Source organism: Prunus mume, linkage group LG3 (assembly GCF_029339155.1).
Source record: "Prunus mume cultivar Tortuosa linkage group LG3, ASM2933915v1, whole genome shotgun sequence".
NCBI lineage: Eukaryota > Viridiplantae > Streptophyta > Magnoliopsida > Rosales > Rosaceae > Prunus > Prunus mume.
This window is the reverse complement of record NC_142700.1, coordinates 6,643,653-6,660,582: the sequence shown is the minus strand read 5'-3', so window position 1 is coordinate 6,660,582 and position 16,930 is coordinate 6,643,653. Positions and strand designations below refer to the sequence as shown.

At 36.1% G+C, this 16,930-nt stretch overlaps 2 protein-coding genes across 2 annotated transcripts; both read left to right on the top strand.

Moving 5' to 3' along the window:
- Positions 1-109: 109 nt before the first annotated feature.
- LOC103325299 (primase-helicase Twinkle, chloroplastic/mitochondrial) lies at positions 110-11,126 on the top strand. Its single transcript, XM_008227454.3, is given in 22 exon segments — positions 110-441; positions 672-805; positions 1,559-1,614; positions 1,704-1,761; positions 1,867-1,977; positions 2,092-2,175; positions 2,939-3,019; positions 3,261-3,326; positions 3,420-3,536; positions 4,333-4,380; positions 4,467-4,552; positions 4,657-4,717; positions 5,244-5,426; positions 5,990-6,121; positions 6,403-6,464; positions 7,775-7,858; positions 9,009-9,140; positions 9,796-9,892; positions 9,963-9,983; positions 9,985-10,098; positions 10,275-10,342; positions 10,738-11,126. Coding segments are annotated over 22 exon segments (2,097 nt in total). The 5' UTR covers positions 110-185; the 3' UTR covers positions 10,784-11,126.
- Positions 11,127-12,094: 968 nt separating this feature from the next.
- On the top strand, positions 12,095-14,378 carry LOC103325298 (Sec14p-like phosphatidylinositol transfer family protein). The gene is made up of 4 exons (XM_008227453.3): positions 12,095-13,292; positions 13,388-13,512; positions 13,604-13,748; positions 13,840-14,378. The coding sequence occupies exons 1-4, from the start codon at positions 12,273-12,275 to the stop codon at positions 14,098-14,100; spliced, it is 1,551 nt and encodes a 516-aa protein (XP_008225675.2). The 5' UTR covers positions 12,095-12,272; the 3' UTR covers positions 14,101-14,378.
- The last annotated feature ends 2,552 nt before the right edge of the window (positions 14,379-16,930 follow it).

The window sequence follows — 16,930 nt, the reverse complement described above, 5'->3', positions numbered from 1 at the left end:
CCCCGTTTGGGGCGTTTGATGTGATCGAGTACGGGTTGACGGGTAGATAATTGGGTCCCGGGTCGTGGTTGAGATTTAAGAAACGGGTTTTACCCTTAAACCCCTTTTCTCAAGTACCTTACCCTCTTCTTCCCTCTTCTCTCTCTTTCCCCTCTTTCAAAACCCAGTTGCTAGTTTGCAGAGACATGCGTCTTCTTCTTCATCGACCTCTTCGTAAGCTCTCCTTTTTATCCTCAAGCGCTGGTCTTCTAATGGGCACCGTGCAACTCTTCAAGTCCACTCCTTGCCCAAACCCATTAACTCCTTCACAAAGACACTCATTTCACTCCCATAGACTCGTTTTCTCTCCACTCTCGCCAAAACCCATGTCTAAAACGCGGCCACTTTGCCTTAGAACTAATGGGTATTCCTATGTCTCACATGCCAATGGCGCCGCACCAGGTATGGCCCTTTAGACTCCTGTTGGTAAAGTTTTGCTTAACGATATGCTGTTTTCAACTTTTGTTAAGTAAATTTTTCTATGTGCCGTTTTTCAAATTCATTAGAAAACCTCAGAACAAACTACGCATGTGTAAAAGTGAATCTTTTGTGTGTGTGTGTGTGTGTGTGTAGAGGATTATGATAATATTATGTGTATAATGATATGTTATATGTTTTTCAATTGTATGTAGCTGAATTAGAAAACGCAGAAGAAAAGAGAGTGGACTTTAACCAATTGTCGCGTTTGAAGCTGAAATTGGAGATGCTTGGCATAGACTACGGAATATGTATGCCAGGGCAGTACAACCACTTGATTTGTCCAATAGTACGTTAAGAGTTTTACTTCTGCCGCCATTTATATTTATTTCAGAAAATCTTTTGGGCTTTGATTTGTTTTGGCTTTTGGATTTCATGAATTATTTAATCTTTGATGGTAATTGTAACAGCATACACTTATGTCCCATTTGTGTTCATTATTTTAATTTATGAAATCTATAAGATGTTCAGATATTCCTCAAATGCTAGGCATCTTAGCTGTAAATAATTAGTTGTAGGAAAAAAAACGACATTTTCTTATGGATAAGTAATTGCCATTGTGTATAGTAATAAAATAAGTTACCGGTACTGTTTTTAATCAAAAGTTTTAAGTATGAGCAGACTTAACCTGAAGGAAACTATGTGGAACTCAAGGTAGTTATTGAGAGTAGTTGACATTATCTTTGGACGAAAAGAAGTACTTTCTTGACTAGGTAACTCGTTCAATAAAGGGATTCTGTAAGAATATAACAATGACTTTTGAGAACAACAAAGAGAATTTCTGTGGACATGTCCTCATCTAAGGCCTGTAGACACATTTAAGGGTGAAGCAGGCGCAAAAATATGGAAAATTTTCATACAAGTAGATTAAGCTGAGATTTTTTTTTAAATTTTATATTGTTTAGAAATTATAGGATTAAAAAAATCAGGGAATTGAGTGGACATGATGACCTAATACCATGTATACATGCTTTTATTTTAAATAAGTAAAAGGAAGGAGTGAAATTTCAGTGTGAAACTGAAGTGAATTCTCATATGCTAGTGCAAAGGTGGTGATTCAGAGGAAAAGAGCTTATCGGTTTATATTTCAGAAGATTGGTATGTTTTTCCTAGCCTTTTACAAGTTTTCCTGATTCTCTATTAACAGATTGCAAGTCATATTTATATTGGCATTTATGAGTTCTTAGGGGTTCTGCTTTTTGGTGTTGCTTTCGTGGGAAATGTGGGTGGCAAGGCAGAACAACGGTATGGTTTCTATTCCAAGCTTGATTTAGAATACATTGCTATCATATAATATTGAAAATTGATGACAAGAGAGTCACTTGGTCTAATGTCATCCTTTCTTTTCAGGCCGTTGGAGATAACAAGTTGTCACGTGAAACTTCAAATCAAATCGCCAAAGTGAAGAAAAAAAGGGAAATCACGGTGGAAAGTCTAGGACTGGAACCACTTTGTGAGGAGGTTCGAGTGCTTCTTGTACTGGATTGTGACACTAATAATATTATCAGTAAATTTATGTTTAAATCTTTCTGAATGCAACATAGTGAATATATATTCATTTTGCTCTTATTTCAGCTTGTTGCTTATTTTTCGGAGCGAAGTATATCAAGGGAAACATTGAGAAGAAATGCTGTAATGCAAAAAACTACAGGTGTTCAGGTGCATGACGCTAGGGAAAAAGATTTTCACTTTTTCCTTTTTATATCAAGCTGTTCACGATCTTAGTTGTGTAAATTAGAACAACATGCTTATGTGGGTATTACAAATATCTAGATTACTACACTTTAGAAGTTTCCTCTTTTCACCTGTAGCAATCAAGTTTCAAAACTGAACTGCACAGATGAAATGGGATCATAATTTTTGTTAGTAAAAATGAAGTAAAAAATCTTCGTAGGGCTCTCTATTTTGACTTTAGGTTCCTTCAATATAATGCATTAAAATGCCGGATAAAAAACCCAAAAAAGAGAAGCAAGCTTGAAGTTTTCTATCTTTAGGGAAGAACTTTGAAACATCAGACAGTTCACTAAATCCATCACAGCTCGGACAAATCGTATAAACACCTGAATGGTTCATAATGGTTTGAGTGTTATACTTCCTGCATATGAAATATATCTTCTCTCTAGTAACTTTGAAACATTAGACTTCTATTGATTATATACAAAGCATATGGATTTCAGAACAGTGCACTGATGAAGTTATACTTATGGCACAGAACTTGAAAAGTTGCATTTAAGTTTCACTGTCCCTTTAATAGAGAGTGGTGATGCAATAATTCTTGATGACATAAATTGAGAAAACCTAGGGTGACATAAGCTACAATTATTATCTCAGTCCTGGGGCAGATATTTGCACTTCAGTCTACTTGACCTAGATGTGACTCTGATTTTGCCTGACCTAATTGCTTCTGAAATTTTATATGCAGATTTGTATTGCATTTCCTTATTGGAGAGACGGAATGCTTGTTAGTTGCAAGTATCGGGACATCGAAAAGAAGTTCTGGCAGGTTTTTGCAATAAGTGATGCTTTGTATATCTAACCAAAGTGTTTTAACAAGAAATGGCTGAAATGTTGAGCATTTAATATATAATTATAAGGGACCTTTTTATATAAGCACATACCAACACATACACACAGAGTATGTATATATCTAAGAGAGAGCGAGAGAGAGAGGTTTATTTATTCATTTTTGGTTTAAGTGTTAGTAATACTGTCATTTGGATCTCATTATTTTGCTTTTATCTCAGGAAAAGGATACTGAAAGGATTTTTTATGGGCTGGATGATATAAAGGGAACTAATGATATCATCATTGTATGGCTTCCATCATTTTTTCAGTGATTGATGCCTTCAAACATTATTATTGCACTTGATATGTATTTTCTTTTGTTTTGTTTTATGACATAGGTTGAAGGCGAAATTGATAAGCTTGCAATGGAAGAAGCTGGCTTTCATAATTGCGTGAGTGTGCCTGATGGTGCTCCTGCAAAGGTTTCCTCAAAGGATTTGCCAGCTGAAGAGCAGGTTTGTATCATCCTTGAGATAGTTCAATGACTTTTTCTTACTTTTATTCATTTAATTTATTGAGAAATGTTATACAGTGTAGAACGACTCTACAAATATCTACGTGGCACTTGACTTCTAACTGTCCAATGCAAGTTTACCCATTAAAAAAAAACACCTTCAAAGAATAAAGTATCTTAACATTTTTCTTTTTCATTCTAGGAAACATATACTTCTATAAATGGAAGGGGTAACTGCCATTTTGCCTTGTGAATTATGAAGCTAGTGTCAATTTAGTTCTCGAACTTTTTTTTGGTTAATTTAAGTCACGAGGTATTGTAAAATTGCCAATTAGAGGCTTACTGTGCGATTTTCTCACAATCCATCCATTTGCTGTTAAAACATTTCACCTGCCCACCAAGCACGTGAACTACATTCTGATCAGAGGAGAGGGTTGGGTGGGTTTCCTTTTCTCAACTTCTGTTTTTTTTATTTTTCTTAGTTTTTAATGGTCCTTTAACCCAGAATTATGTATTTGCCCTCAAAATGGACGGACAATTGGATGATCTTGGCTCGCAAATTAGGTTGGATCAAATTTGGCCTTTCTTTGAACCCAGGAGTGGATTATAGGGTCAGCCAAGCTGTACCCTTTCTATTTAGGGTTATTTCTTCTGTTTCTAACTTTTTTAAAATGCTTCAATTATCTGAAATTAAGTTATTAATTACTTCAGTTGTCTGCAGTTAAGTTATTAACTATTATTCAATATCTGTGGAAAATTTGGATCTGATGTTCCTTTTGTCTATTCTGTAAAGCTAGGATACAAAGTATCAATATCTGTGGAACTGCAAAGAGTACTTAAAGAAGGTTCGTGGATAAGTTTCCTGCTATTATTTAAAACACATGAGCGTAGGAGTTCATAGATTAGGTTATAATGATGTGATTTTTGATAGGCATCACGAATTATACTTGCCACTGATGGAGATGAACCTGGTCAAGCCCTAGCTGAAGAGCTTGCACGTCGCCTTGGAAGAGAAAGGTTTCCATGATGGTGCCCTGTTGTTATTGTCTTCTGTTGTTTTAGTTGAAACATTCTCAATGCAGGCTTGGTAAGAATAACTGTCCCTCCCCATGTGACTGCAGATGCTGGCGAGTCAGATGGCCAATGAAAAATGATAATGAGCACTTCAAAGATGCAAATGAGGTCTGAGACACTGTTTTACAATGATATGGATTTATTTTAATTTAGAATTTAATATTTTCTCCAAATATTTTATGTTCGACGACCTATACATATAATGATAAACCGAAGATCATCTTACCTTTGGTTTCATTTTGAAATATATGCATACACATGTATGTGATTGTTTGTTTAAATATTTCTTATTGAGTTGATTTCTGAGATGACAGTGATGTTTCACGTTGCATGTTCCAACATGTGTATCCATATGAAGCTAGTGAAATTGGTTTTTTTTGGTCACATATTAGCACAATATTATGATATTATTTTTAATCAAGTTGCATGGTAACAAAACAAACCTTTGATACCTAATGAGTTGCTTCTGCATCATCTTGTGTGATGATCTGTTTCATGCATCTTCCCTGACACTGAAAAGGATCTTATCATCAACTGCTCACATGGTTTGTTCTGAAGAGCCATTTTAAATTATATTTTATATTTTCAGTTCACTAAAGCAATCCTTACGATTTCTTATAATTTGTTTGTACAGGTTCTTATGTACTTGGGTCCCGATGTATTGAAGGAAGTAATTGAGAATGCTGAATTATATCCTATACGTGGATTGTTCAATTTTGCAAATTACTTTGATGAACTTGATGCATATTATTATCGGACTCTTGGATATGAGTATGGTGTCTCAACTGGGTGGAAAGGTCTGAATGAGCTGTACAATGTAAGCCTAAACCTGGACGTTCCTGAGTGAAAAATAATACCTAACATATATAATTTTGTAATTTTTTGTTTTTAAGGTGTTGGGTGATATTAAGGTGTATGAAAACATAACAAGAATGTATTGTTATTTCAGATTAAACTCTCTCTCTCTCTCTCTCGGTTCCCTGGGGTGTTGTGGGGTGGGGGATGTGTTCTAGTATGGAATTATGGATAAGAATGCAGATATGTCAAATGACTCATTATATCACTATATATTATTGTAAAGTAATATATGTTGAAGTGGAATTTATACTTTTATATGTTCTATGCATACAGATTGTAAAATTTTACCAAATGATCTGATCTGATCTGATCTGATTGTTTGTTACTTTTTCTATGCATATATATATGTGTGTGTGTGTGTGTGTGTGTGTGTGTGTTCTTATTGTCATCATGAGTTGTCAAAAGTATATTTAGAGTATTATTTTACGTCTGCTTCCTTCTTTTGTATTCTGTTCCGCCGAAAGCTGGATGGGGATGACTAGTTGCGGCATGTGTTTCTAATTCTTTTGTTTTTATTTTAAGATTGTTCCAGGTGAGTTGACTATAGTAACAGGTGTCCCTAATTCAGGCAAGAGTGAGTGGATTGATGCTCTGTTGTGCAATCTCAGTGAAAGTGTTGGGTGGAAATTTGCACTTTGCTCTATGGAGAACAAGGTAATCTAGTTTATTTTTGTTTTCTCCGATATGTACCCTTTCCGGTGTGACTTGATTTACGGTAGATCATTATGAGAGAGATGTTCCACATGTGCATAGCACTTGTGATTTGGAGAGCAAATATAGCTGTGTAGTTGAAGTGAAACATCTCTCATGTGAACATCTCTCTCATAATGATCCACTGTAAATCAAGTCACAAGGGAAAGGGTACATATATGCATGTGGGAATGATGAAAAGTTGAATATCACTTGTGATTTCCCTTCTCAATAATGATTTACAGGTTCGGGAGCATGCGAGAAAATTGCTGGAGAAACACATAAAGAAGCCTTTCTTTGATAAACGGTGAGTTTGGGTTCACATTCTTTGATTCTGTTCTTAAAATGTATTTGGTGCCTTTGGTTTTCTTTTTCCTATGTAAATTATTTAATGAGAAGTGTATGGTATGAAAGGAGCCAGAAACTCATTGATTCCAATCTTTATGTCTTGAGTTTGCAATAGCTTGCGAGAAGCTGATTTAAAATCATTAGATTATACATGTGATATGACATGGGAAATTTTAGAACTTCTTTTCTACTTTTTGAAACATAAAGCTCGATTAGCCCAAACAAAAAGGGAAGAAAAAAGGAGGCACAAGAGACTGTAGTTCCCACTTGTCCTTGGTGACACAGATTTGAGGCATGATTCACAGCCTGTCTTCATGTTGGCTCAAAAAAAGAAAGAAAAAGAAAAAAGAGGGCGGATCTACTATTGTATTCACACCTATGCTGTGCATATACAATAGTTACAGCTATCCTGTGTGTATTTTGCTTCTTGTCAAGTGGCAGGAAGATATTTGAGAAGAGTTTACATAGCTTAGGTACTAACTAGTCAGCATGGTGCCAAAGGCCTTGATCAAAGATTTGTCTTCATGTTCATTCAGAAAAGTAACTAAGATGTTTAAAAATGGTGTTTCTTCAACACCTTATTTTTTGCAGTGTTTTAGTTTGATTAAGTTCTTACCACATCAATTGGTTTCCAACCTGCTTTGTTTTGGTTTTGGTAACAACTATGTTTCAAAATTCAACAAAAGAAAAACTAAAATAAAGTTTGTTGGAAAATTTCGATTTACCAAAGTTTACTGTTTACAAGATGATAAATAGAATCAATTTCTACTCGAAAAGAAACAACCGGCATTCTAAGAAATATATTATATATATCTGTCAGAAACCGATGGTAATTACTCTCTTCAAAGAAGGAAACAAAATAAAGAAAGCAAAGTACAAAGACATCATGCATGCTGGTGTTTAACTATTCTCTATAAAATGTAAATTTCATTTTGTCGTGTTCAAGTTTTACTTCCACCTACGCAAATCTATAGTTAGTAGATTGTCTCCTAGTGGCTCTGCTTAGCGTGAATCCAAACTGGCTGTCTAACACTATTGATTCTTTCCTTAATCTTTGTGCTTTTATTTACCTTTTCCTGTAATTTCATAGTGACTCATCAATTAGAGTATTTCATGGTTTTCACAGTTTTGTATGCCCCATGGTTTTTATAAGTCAGTACTATCTTTCTTTGCAGTATCCTTAGATCTACTTTTTACCTTTTATTGTAATATAAGTTTCAGTTTTGCATGTTATTATCATTGATAGTCTTTGATTTCTTGGCTGACTAGTTATGGTGGTTCTGCTGAACGAATGAGTGCCGAAGAATTTGAGCAAGGGAAACAATGGCTAAATGACACCTTTTACCTCATAAGGTAAGTTGCGGTATCGACTGTGCTTTTCGGATAATATGCCTCAAACCTACTTTTAGTCCAGGCCAGATTGCATCTCCGTGTCTGTCACCCTTGCACTGTTGTTAGGGCTTGTATATTGCAATGCAAGCATGTCAACAATGGTCAATACAAATTTGTTTTCTTTACTATTAGAAACCCAGGCCTGGGGTAACAGACTTCCAGATTTTAAATACATAGTAAAAACGTCATTTTATTGCATTTTAAATAGTTTCATTGTTAATCAAACTCCATGGAGGTTTTCAATGCATTTCCATTTCATAACTTCCAATTCTCCCACATTTCATTTCTCTTCTCTCTTGCTGTGTGTGAAGGCGATCAGCATGGTGAGACCGTGCCTTGATGAATTCCAAAATGTTCTATAGCCTTCTTTATTTGCCTCAATCTGCTGGACCAAAGGGTACATTAGGGGACCAAAGGCTTGAAACAAGAAGTCCAAAAACAAATAAGTCTAGGTCGGGCCCTCAAAGGGTCCCCAATAATTCAGCAATACTGTTAGAACAACCTCCACTCCCTACTATCGCCTCAAAACTAAGCCCTTTAGCCCCATTCTAATTACCCCTTTTGAACATCCATCTGGATTGACCTTGACCAACACTCATTCGAAAAACAGCAAGTTTCTCATGAAGGGGCGAAGAAAATAAAATCCAGGCAAAGGAATCGTAAATATATTTAGCCTTCTTTGTTTGCCTTCCAAAGATGCTTTTGCATGCAGTTAAGTTATGAACTATGGTATGCAATCCAGCAAAAACAACTATGATAAACTCCTTTTTTTTTCTTTCCAGAAAATAAAACACTATCATCTTTTCTCACTTGATACTATAGTCAGTAAAATTTATTTACTCTTTTAGTTACTCAACAAAATTTGGAGATACGTTTGGACTTTTTGATTGGCTCCATATGAAACAAGAATTACTAAATGATCATAGACTGTTATGGAGTCTTTGAGAAGCATCGGATTATATCTTTGATTTTTCATGTTTTTGGGTCATCAATTATAAAAATATGTACCTATTTAGATAATACATTGTGGAGTAGAAGTGTTGGACTCCTTTATCTGAGTTCTGATTATATTGGTGCCCATTTGATTTTTACTCGTATGGCCATGTTATAGGTGCGAGGATGATTCCCTTCCAAGTATCTCTTGGGTTCTTGAGCTCGCACAAGCAGCAGTACTTAGGCATGGGGTGCGTGGACTTGTAATTGATCCTTACAATGAGCTTGATCATCAACGTCCCCCGAATCAGTGAGTCTTTTCATTACATCTCCTATGTTGCTGTTTTACTTGTGAACCAGCACAATGTAGTCCCTGAATTTTTACTTTGAAGTTTTCACTATATTAAGCTCTTCATTAGTTCTAACTTTTGGGGAATTATTGTCCATTATAAAATAGTAGACATTTAAGGAATTAAGTTATTTTTTTATACAAGTGATGTTGGGGGAGGGGGATCGGACACAGGACCTCGGGTGTAGGGGTAAATGCTCTTAACATCTTGAGCTACAAGCCCCTTACTAAGAAATTAAGTTATTGACATACTGGAAAATGACAGATTTTTATTTTATTCTTTGACCTGTAGTCATTGGTGATTAGCCGCAGATCCTCAATGTTTTAGATCTTATTGCTTGTTGTTTGGCTGATTTTGTAGTGACTTTTGCCCTTTAATATACGCGTATTCTGCTTAACATTACTATTAATATTTTTTTTCTTGATAAAGAAACATAGAATAATGTGAGAAGCCGACCTGTTCAAAAGTTCTAGGAGTGATCATGACTTATTTATAGAGATCTCTTATCATGCTCGCTAACGCTGCCCTTTGTATTCCTTGTATTTTAGTTGAATGTCCTAATTCTACAAATTTTTTTTTTTCACTTACAAGAAGATTACAAATACTTGTAAACAGGACAGAAACTGAGTACGTAAGTCAGATGCTTACCAAGGTCAAACGGTTTGCTCAGCATCATTGTTGCCATGTTTGGTTTGTGGCACATCCGAGACAGGTTGGTTACTTTGACCTTGATCATGTCTTTTTCTTTTATTTGGTTTGTCTAATTGTACCCCTTGTAACAGTTGCACCAGTGGGTCGGGGGTTCCCCCTAATCTCTATGATATAAGTGGAAGTGCACACTTCATAAATAAATGTGACAATGGAATTGTAATTCATCGTAATCGGGATCCAGGGGCTGGTGTATTGGATCAAGTACAAGTGAGTATTGTACCTAGAATTTCTATACACAAAATTCAATTATCATCTTTATTTCCATATAAAACTGCCACCACCAGCTTGTTATGACCAATTTCATTATTATTATTTTTGTTGTTATTGTCATTGTTGTGATTGATGTTAAATGTTGCTATCATTTTGCAAACTTTGCAACTCAGGTTTGTGTTCGGAAGGTACGGAATAAAGTTGCAGGAACAATAGGTGACGCCTATTTGACATACGATAGGTATGTTAAAACTTTAAGCATTTTGGTGTTAGAGATTCAAAAGTTTGATTACGAATATATAAAAGTTAGTCATGAAATTTTCATGCTTTGAGTAACTCTTATCCTGAGTAAGAAAGAATCATTCAATATAAGAGTCACTTGTGAAATATCATTTCAATTATACATCAAAGTTGTCTCCTCATCATAAAATAAAATGACAATATATATAGAACAGTGGTTCTCAGGCATATTTTGATGTCTACTAGAAGGCTTTGAGGTTATTATTCCACTTAATCATTTCTTATTTTCTTATTTTCTTATTTACATAATTATACCGTTCTCTTTCCCTCCCAACTGTATGCGTGGAAGTTAAAGTTCGGAATCTGGATGATGTTTTCAATGTTGTGCTTGAGCAGGGCAACTGGTCAATTTAAGGATATTGGTATTGAAAAGAGCACATGAGGAGAAACAGGGAATTCATGTGATCAGCTCTGAACATCCTTGTACAGTGGAATCTAGTAGCATGTTGGGGTGTCTGGTGAGTTTCCTGATGCCTTATGGGAGTTTTCATGTCGCGAAACAGCATGGTCGTGATCCGTGACAAAGAAGGAAACTGCATCGAACCACATAGGAGGGTTTACCATCAAATTTTGTATGCTTTCCTCATTGGAGATGTAGATTTAGTGATGTATTCAACAATGTAGAATATTCAAACTGAATTATGTGTTCTATTCTGACATCAGGATTCTTAATTTTGTATTTAATATATATTTTTTTCTCAGCCATTAGAGATGTGGCCATTTCACCTTTGTTTGCTGTGGTTGGAAAAAGTGGTAGATGAAATGAGCATATTTTGGGGTGACGGTGGAAGCAACCTATCAGCCTTTCCTATTAGTAAGAGCCGTTGTACGTGACAGGCTGTCAACTGTTGATTAACAGCCACCACAACCATGTAGGGGATTGGCAATTGGATTTCTCAAATAATACAGTATGAACGTGTGGGCCAATAGTATTACCCTAATTAGCACTCCAAGAATTCTTAAGCAAACATGAGATTGATTCCAATCTAGAAGAACCAAATTATTTGTATGACCGACGGTAAAGATTAATTATCAATTAGTCGACCGTATCACCCTAAACAAAATCGCTTAACACATTGATAGCTTGTCAGACGGTGTGCCATAAAAGAGAATTTTACAGGAAATTCAGGAAATCGTTTCTTAAATAAATACAAGACACAAAACATTAAATATCACAATATAATTAATTTACTAATATTTTTTTGTTAATAAATTAGATCTTCATTTTAAAAATACTAATGACAGTTATAAGAAATATGAACTTTACAAGGAAAGAAAAATCTTGCTGTCCACAAAAACAATAAGAAAACAAACAAAAAGAAATTAAAAATAATAAAAACGCCAGTTGGCAGTGATGGTATGAAATCAATGTCTATTGTGCTAATGTCTGTCCCACCCAGCGACGAATTGGTCAAAGGAAAAATATTCTTCTTTCTTCTCTGACTTCTGCAGCCATGAGCCAATGAAACGGTAGGCATGTAGTTAAGGTATTTGAGATTGAGCACACAGGATCTTTCTCTCTGTAACGTCAAATCAGTGCTGGCTTCCAGGCTATCAAAACCCTCGGAACAAGAATCCACCAACGGCTCTCCTATGCGGTGGCTTACAGATATGTGACCGTTTGTGGGCTCCATCACCACCCTTCGAGTTTTTCGAAATATATAGCCGTTACAACTCCTTCCCAAATCCCAAGCAAGCCCAACTCTGTCTCTCTCTCTCTCTCTCTCTCACTCTTAAACACCACAAGCTCACAACCCCTTTTGCTCAATCCCTCATTAGAATTTTCTCTTGCTGCAAACATAGCAAGCAACTTTCTTCTCTCTTGTTTCTTGGTTTTCTCTCTCTCACATTTTTCTTGGTTGATTGGGAAAATGACTGTTGAGGTTAAGGTTGAGGAGACCCTGGTGGCTGAAGTTGGGGTTGTTCCTCAGGAGGAGCCCATGAAGCCTGTGATTGAGAATGAGAAAGTTATTGAAGGAGATGATAACGTGAAGGAAGTGGCTGAGTCTGGATCCGAGCCCAGAGCAGTAGAGAAGAGCTCTTCTTATAAGGAAGAGAGCAACTTTCTCTCTGATCTGAAAGAGTTTGAGAGGAAGGCTTTGAGTGAGCTCAAATTGAAGCTGGAAGAAGCCATTTTGGGCAACAATATCTTCAAGAAAGAGGAGCCAAAGGAGAATGAGGAGAAGGAAAAAAAAGTAGCAGAGGAGGAAGAGAAGAAGGAAGAGGAGGAGGACGAGAAGAAGGAAGAGATAGCGGAGGAGGTTGATGAAAAAAAGACAGAGGAAGGAGATGAAGTACCGGTAGCTGAAGAGAAAGAAGCAGCAGCCCAAGAAGGTGAGGAAGAGAAGAAGCCTGAAGAGGGGTGCGAAGTAGACAAGGATATCTCTCTTTGGGGTGTGCCCCTTTTCCCTGGGAAAGGGTTTGAAGGCACTGATGTGGTGCTCTTGAAGTTCTTGAGGGCTAGGGAGTTCAAGGTCAATGAAGCCTTTGAGATGCTGAAGAAAACCCTTCAATGGAGGAAGGAGTCTAAGATTGATTCAATCTTGGATGAAGATATCTGTGCTGATCTGAGCTCTGCTGCTTACTTGAACGGCGTTGATCGCGAAGGCCACCCTGTGTGCTACAACATTTTTGGGGTGTTTGATAATGAGGAGCTTTATCAGAAAACTTTTGGAAATGAGGAGAAGAGAGGGCAGTTCTTGAGGTGGAGGCTTCAGTTGATGGAGAAGAGCATTCAGAAGCTTGATTTGAGGCCTGGTGGTGCTTCTTCTTTGCTTCAAATCAATGACCTCAAGAACTCACCTGGACCTGTCAAGAAGGAGCTTAGAATTGCCACAAAGCAAGCTGTTGGGCTTCTGCAGGACAATTACCCTGAGTTAGTCGCCAAAAATGTAAGTCTTTTTACAATGTTTACTTCAGAAATTGACTTCATTTGGCTAAAATGTATGGAGGAATTGATGGGTTGTTTATGCTTTTTGATTTGCAGATTTTCATTAATGTTCCATTCTGGTACTATGCACTCAATGCCCTATTATCTCCTTTCTTGACTCAAAGAACCAAGAGCAAGTTTGTGGTTGCTCGCCCAGCTAAGGTCACTGAGACCCTTCTCAAGTAAGTAACATCTCTACATCTTTGCCTACCAAAGGTCTCATTTTGACACCATTAGAAGCTTACCCAAGTGAACTTTGATTGTCAATTTCAGGTACATTCCAGCTCAGGAGATACCATCTCAATATGGTGGCTTCAAAAGGGACAATGACCCTGAGTTCTCCTCTGAAGATTGTGCTGTTTCCGAACTAGTTCTTAGGGCTGGATCCACTGGAACCATTCAGATAGATGCAGCTGAGGTACAAATAATACAATGCTACTGATTTTTGTTAGATTGTTCCTCTTGGGATTTCACTAAGTATTGGTTGTGATGGTGTTTTTTAATAACAGGCTGATAACACATTAGTCTGGGACCTGACTGTTTTGGGCTGGGAAGTGAATTACAAGGAGGAGTTTGTTCCTACTGATGAGGGCTCTTACACCATTATTGTTCAGAAGAGAAAGAAAATAGGCTCCAATAATGAAGGGCCTATCCGCAACACTTTCAGAAGCAATGAACCAGGGAAGGTTGTTCTTACAATTGAGAACACTTCAAGCAAGAAGAAGAGGGTTCTGTACCGGTACAAGGCGAAGAAGTGCTCCACCTTCTGAGAGTTCAACTGTGAAAGGTTGCTGCAAGTAATTTGTTTGAGAGGGCATTGTATACATAATTAGAGCTTATTCTTTTAGACTGGGGCAATAATTGAGTGAGGATAGAGAAATTAATAGTTCATTTTTTTGGAGGATCCATATGATTCTGTAATTTCATATGTTTTGATGTGAATCTTTTGCTTTGGGATTTCAATTTGGCAGACTTTGTGAGTGAAATATATTGGTTTATTCATTTGGAAAAAAAATATTTGTTAAGCTTGAATGTTTTTTCCCTTTTCTAGTATTTACTTGCTTAGCAGAATTCAGTGATCAAAACCTCAATCATAGATGCGTTAAAACATCTTATGACAATGATCTCTAACTAACAGGAAGTTTTTCACAAATGCAGTTGGAAAATTTTCAAAACAAAGAGATGGTTAATGAATTGACAACCTATTTATGGAGATGGTTGTCAATTCATGTTTTTCATGATCTATAACTATAGCTGAACGACAATCCAATTATCATGTTTTTCATGATTAAGGCCTTTGACTGAGTGCCGAGTCAGCCTAGTCTACAATGACAACCTCACCACTTGAACTTGGTTGAATCTTACCAGCCTAGTCTCTAATTCTTTCTTCAGACCAAAAAAAAAAAAAAAAGTCTCATTCTTTCTAATTAAAACCAAATTAAGCTTTTGTTAAACTCAAATTAAAAGGTAATTATGCAATTGAGCTATACTTTCGATAGTTGCTCACACACGTGTCGTCGTTTATGAGTGAACTATAAAATAATTCACGCCCATACAAGTGACTGTCCTTAATTTTCCCCGTTGCAATAAAAAAAGGTGGTGTACTCATCATGTTCTTATGTCAAAAGGCGTGGTATATGTGACGCAGAGGGGGTTGTGGAGAATTGCGTTTTATCTTTTCCTTGTGTCCATATAAACTTAATTTGGTGGAAGATAGTCTACTTTCATTGAACGCGGGAGGATGCAGCCATTTTTGGCCATAAAGATTTCGTCTTCAACACAAACAAGTTAATATATATATATATATATATATAATTGAGGATATGTCTCCATCGTGCATTAATGGGGATTTGAAAACTATGTGCACATATCACATCAAATCGGATAGAGGATTTCATGTTAATCAAGTATATGGTGCTGGTAAGGGGGATTTGGAAACTAGTGCACATAACACCATCAAATCGGACAAAGCATTTTATGATCAAGTAACTGTTCCAGGTAAGGGGTGTGAAGGAGCCAAGTCGAGTTTACTACTAAGGTCCTCAAGCTCGGGTCGAACTATAATCTTCGAGCTCAAGTTCGGTTTAAGCTTGAACAAAGCTTGTATCTACGAGCTTTGTTCAAATTTGGACTTGAACTTGGCTCAGCTTAATTTATTTATAGATCGAGGTCTCAACTTTAATTGTTTCTTTTACGAACGGAACTTGAAAGAGCCAAAATCTTCGAGCTCAGTGTGAGTCAATCCCAAACTTTATCAAGCCAATTTACAGACCAAAGTACCCTTATTTAATGATGTTTGCATGCTCTCATATATACGTACCTTGAGATCACAATTTTTTCTTTCTTTCTGGTGTGTACATATTTTGTCAACTTCTAGAAATCAGGCACACCATTTGAAATTCTTTTTGCACGCAACAATATGGGGATGTCCCAGCGGATCATTCCTTCATTGTAGAAGAGATAAGTTTGCAGGCTGTCTATATTGCTTAGAAAGGAGTCATGAGTGTGGGCTGTTTAGCCATTCAATCAGATGGGCATATGATTTTCTTTTTCTTTTTTAATTTGATAGAAAATGACATGAAATTTTATTTTAATTTATTTATGTTCATCAGGTTTCAGTTTTAGTCTAGTCCGTTGACTTGGTCCCAGTTTGGTTTTTAATTATATAAGTGAATGTCCCCGGTGTTCTAGCCTGGTCTATTATAGGGAATGGAAATGGATGTGGGCGATAATCTATACTTATCTGGTTCATTAGTTCTTGAGAAAACAACTAATGGAAAAATAAACGAATACATGAAGGACTGATTAGAAGGAGACTTTTTATTTGATGATTAATTAATAGTCATTTGGTAAGATTCTTAAGAAACCTTAAGATATTGTTCTTAACTTAAAACCATTTTGTTCTTCAAACTCCAATCAATATTATCAATGATGTACAATTACTAACCATACAATGTGGGTAACCTATATATATATATATATATATATATATATATATGTGTGGTCCACAAAGTGGCTCACACGTACAAATCGTGTATATATAAAATAAAAAAAAATTGGAAGTACTTTTTTATTTTTTTTTTAATTTTAATGACAAGCAATGTAGAATTTTATTAGAACAATTGAAAAAAGTATAAAGGGAACCATCCCAATTAGCAGACATGGGTAAATTTCTCCAGTGACCTAAGCTAGCTTAAGGGCTGAAACGATCTGGAAAAAATCAATCTAAAAAATTACTTGTCTAAACCCTAATCTACCATCTTCATTAATATCGTCATGTGCATTCCTTTTTTATTTTATGGTTTTGTTAAAAATGAAATTATTCCATCGTCAATTATAGAATTTGTATACTACTTTGTGTACCATCTCTCTAATAGAGGTTGAGCTCATTAATACAATGTGGCTAATAGAGGTGGACGGTACAGAATGGTATATAAATGTGATATGATTAGCATTTTTATCCAAATTAATGGAAAGGCACATGTGACCCGAGTTACCGTAGCTATAGATAGAAAGATAAGAAACGAATCAAGCATCTTCCAACTATATGTTTCTTTTGGCTGAAGAAAAAGTGTGTTGAGGTATAAAAACTAGGAGTTT

What these genes read in the sequence shown, in the direction of transcription:
- LOC103325298 (XM_008227453.3), top strand. Translation starts at nt 12,273, where the DNA reads ATGACTGTTGAGGTTAAGGTTGAGGAGACCCTGGTGGCTGAAGTTGGG. An exon ending in CTGAGTTAGTCGCCAAAAAT is followed by an intron (nt 13,293 to 13,387) that starts GTAAGTCTTTTT and finishes TTTGATTTGCAG; the next exon opens with ATTTTCATTAATGTTCCATT. An exon ending in TTCAGATAGATGCAGCTGAG is followed by an intron (nt 13,749 to 13,839) that starts GTACAAATAATA and finishes TTTTAATAACAG; the next exon opens with GCTGATAACACATTAGTCTG.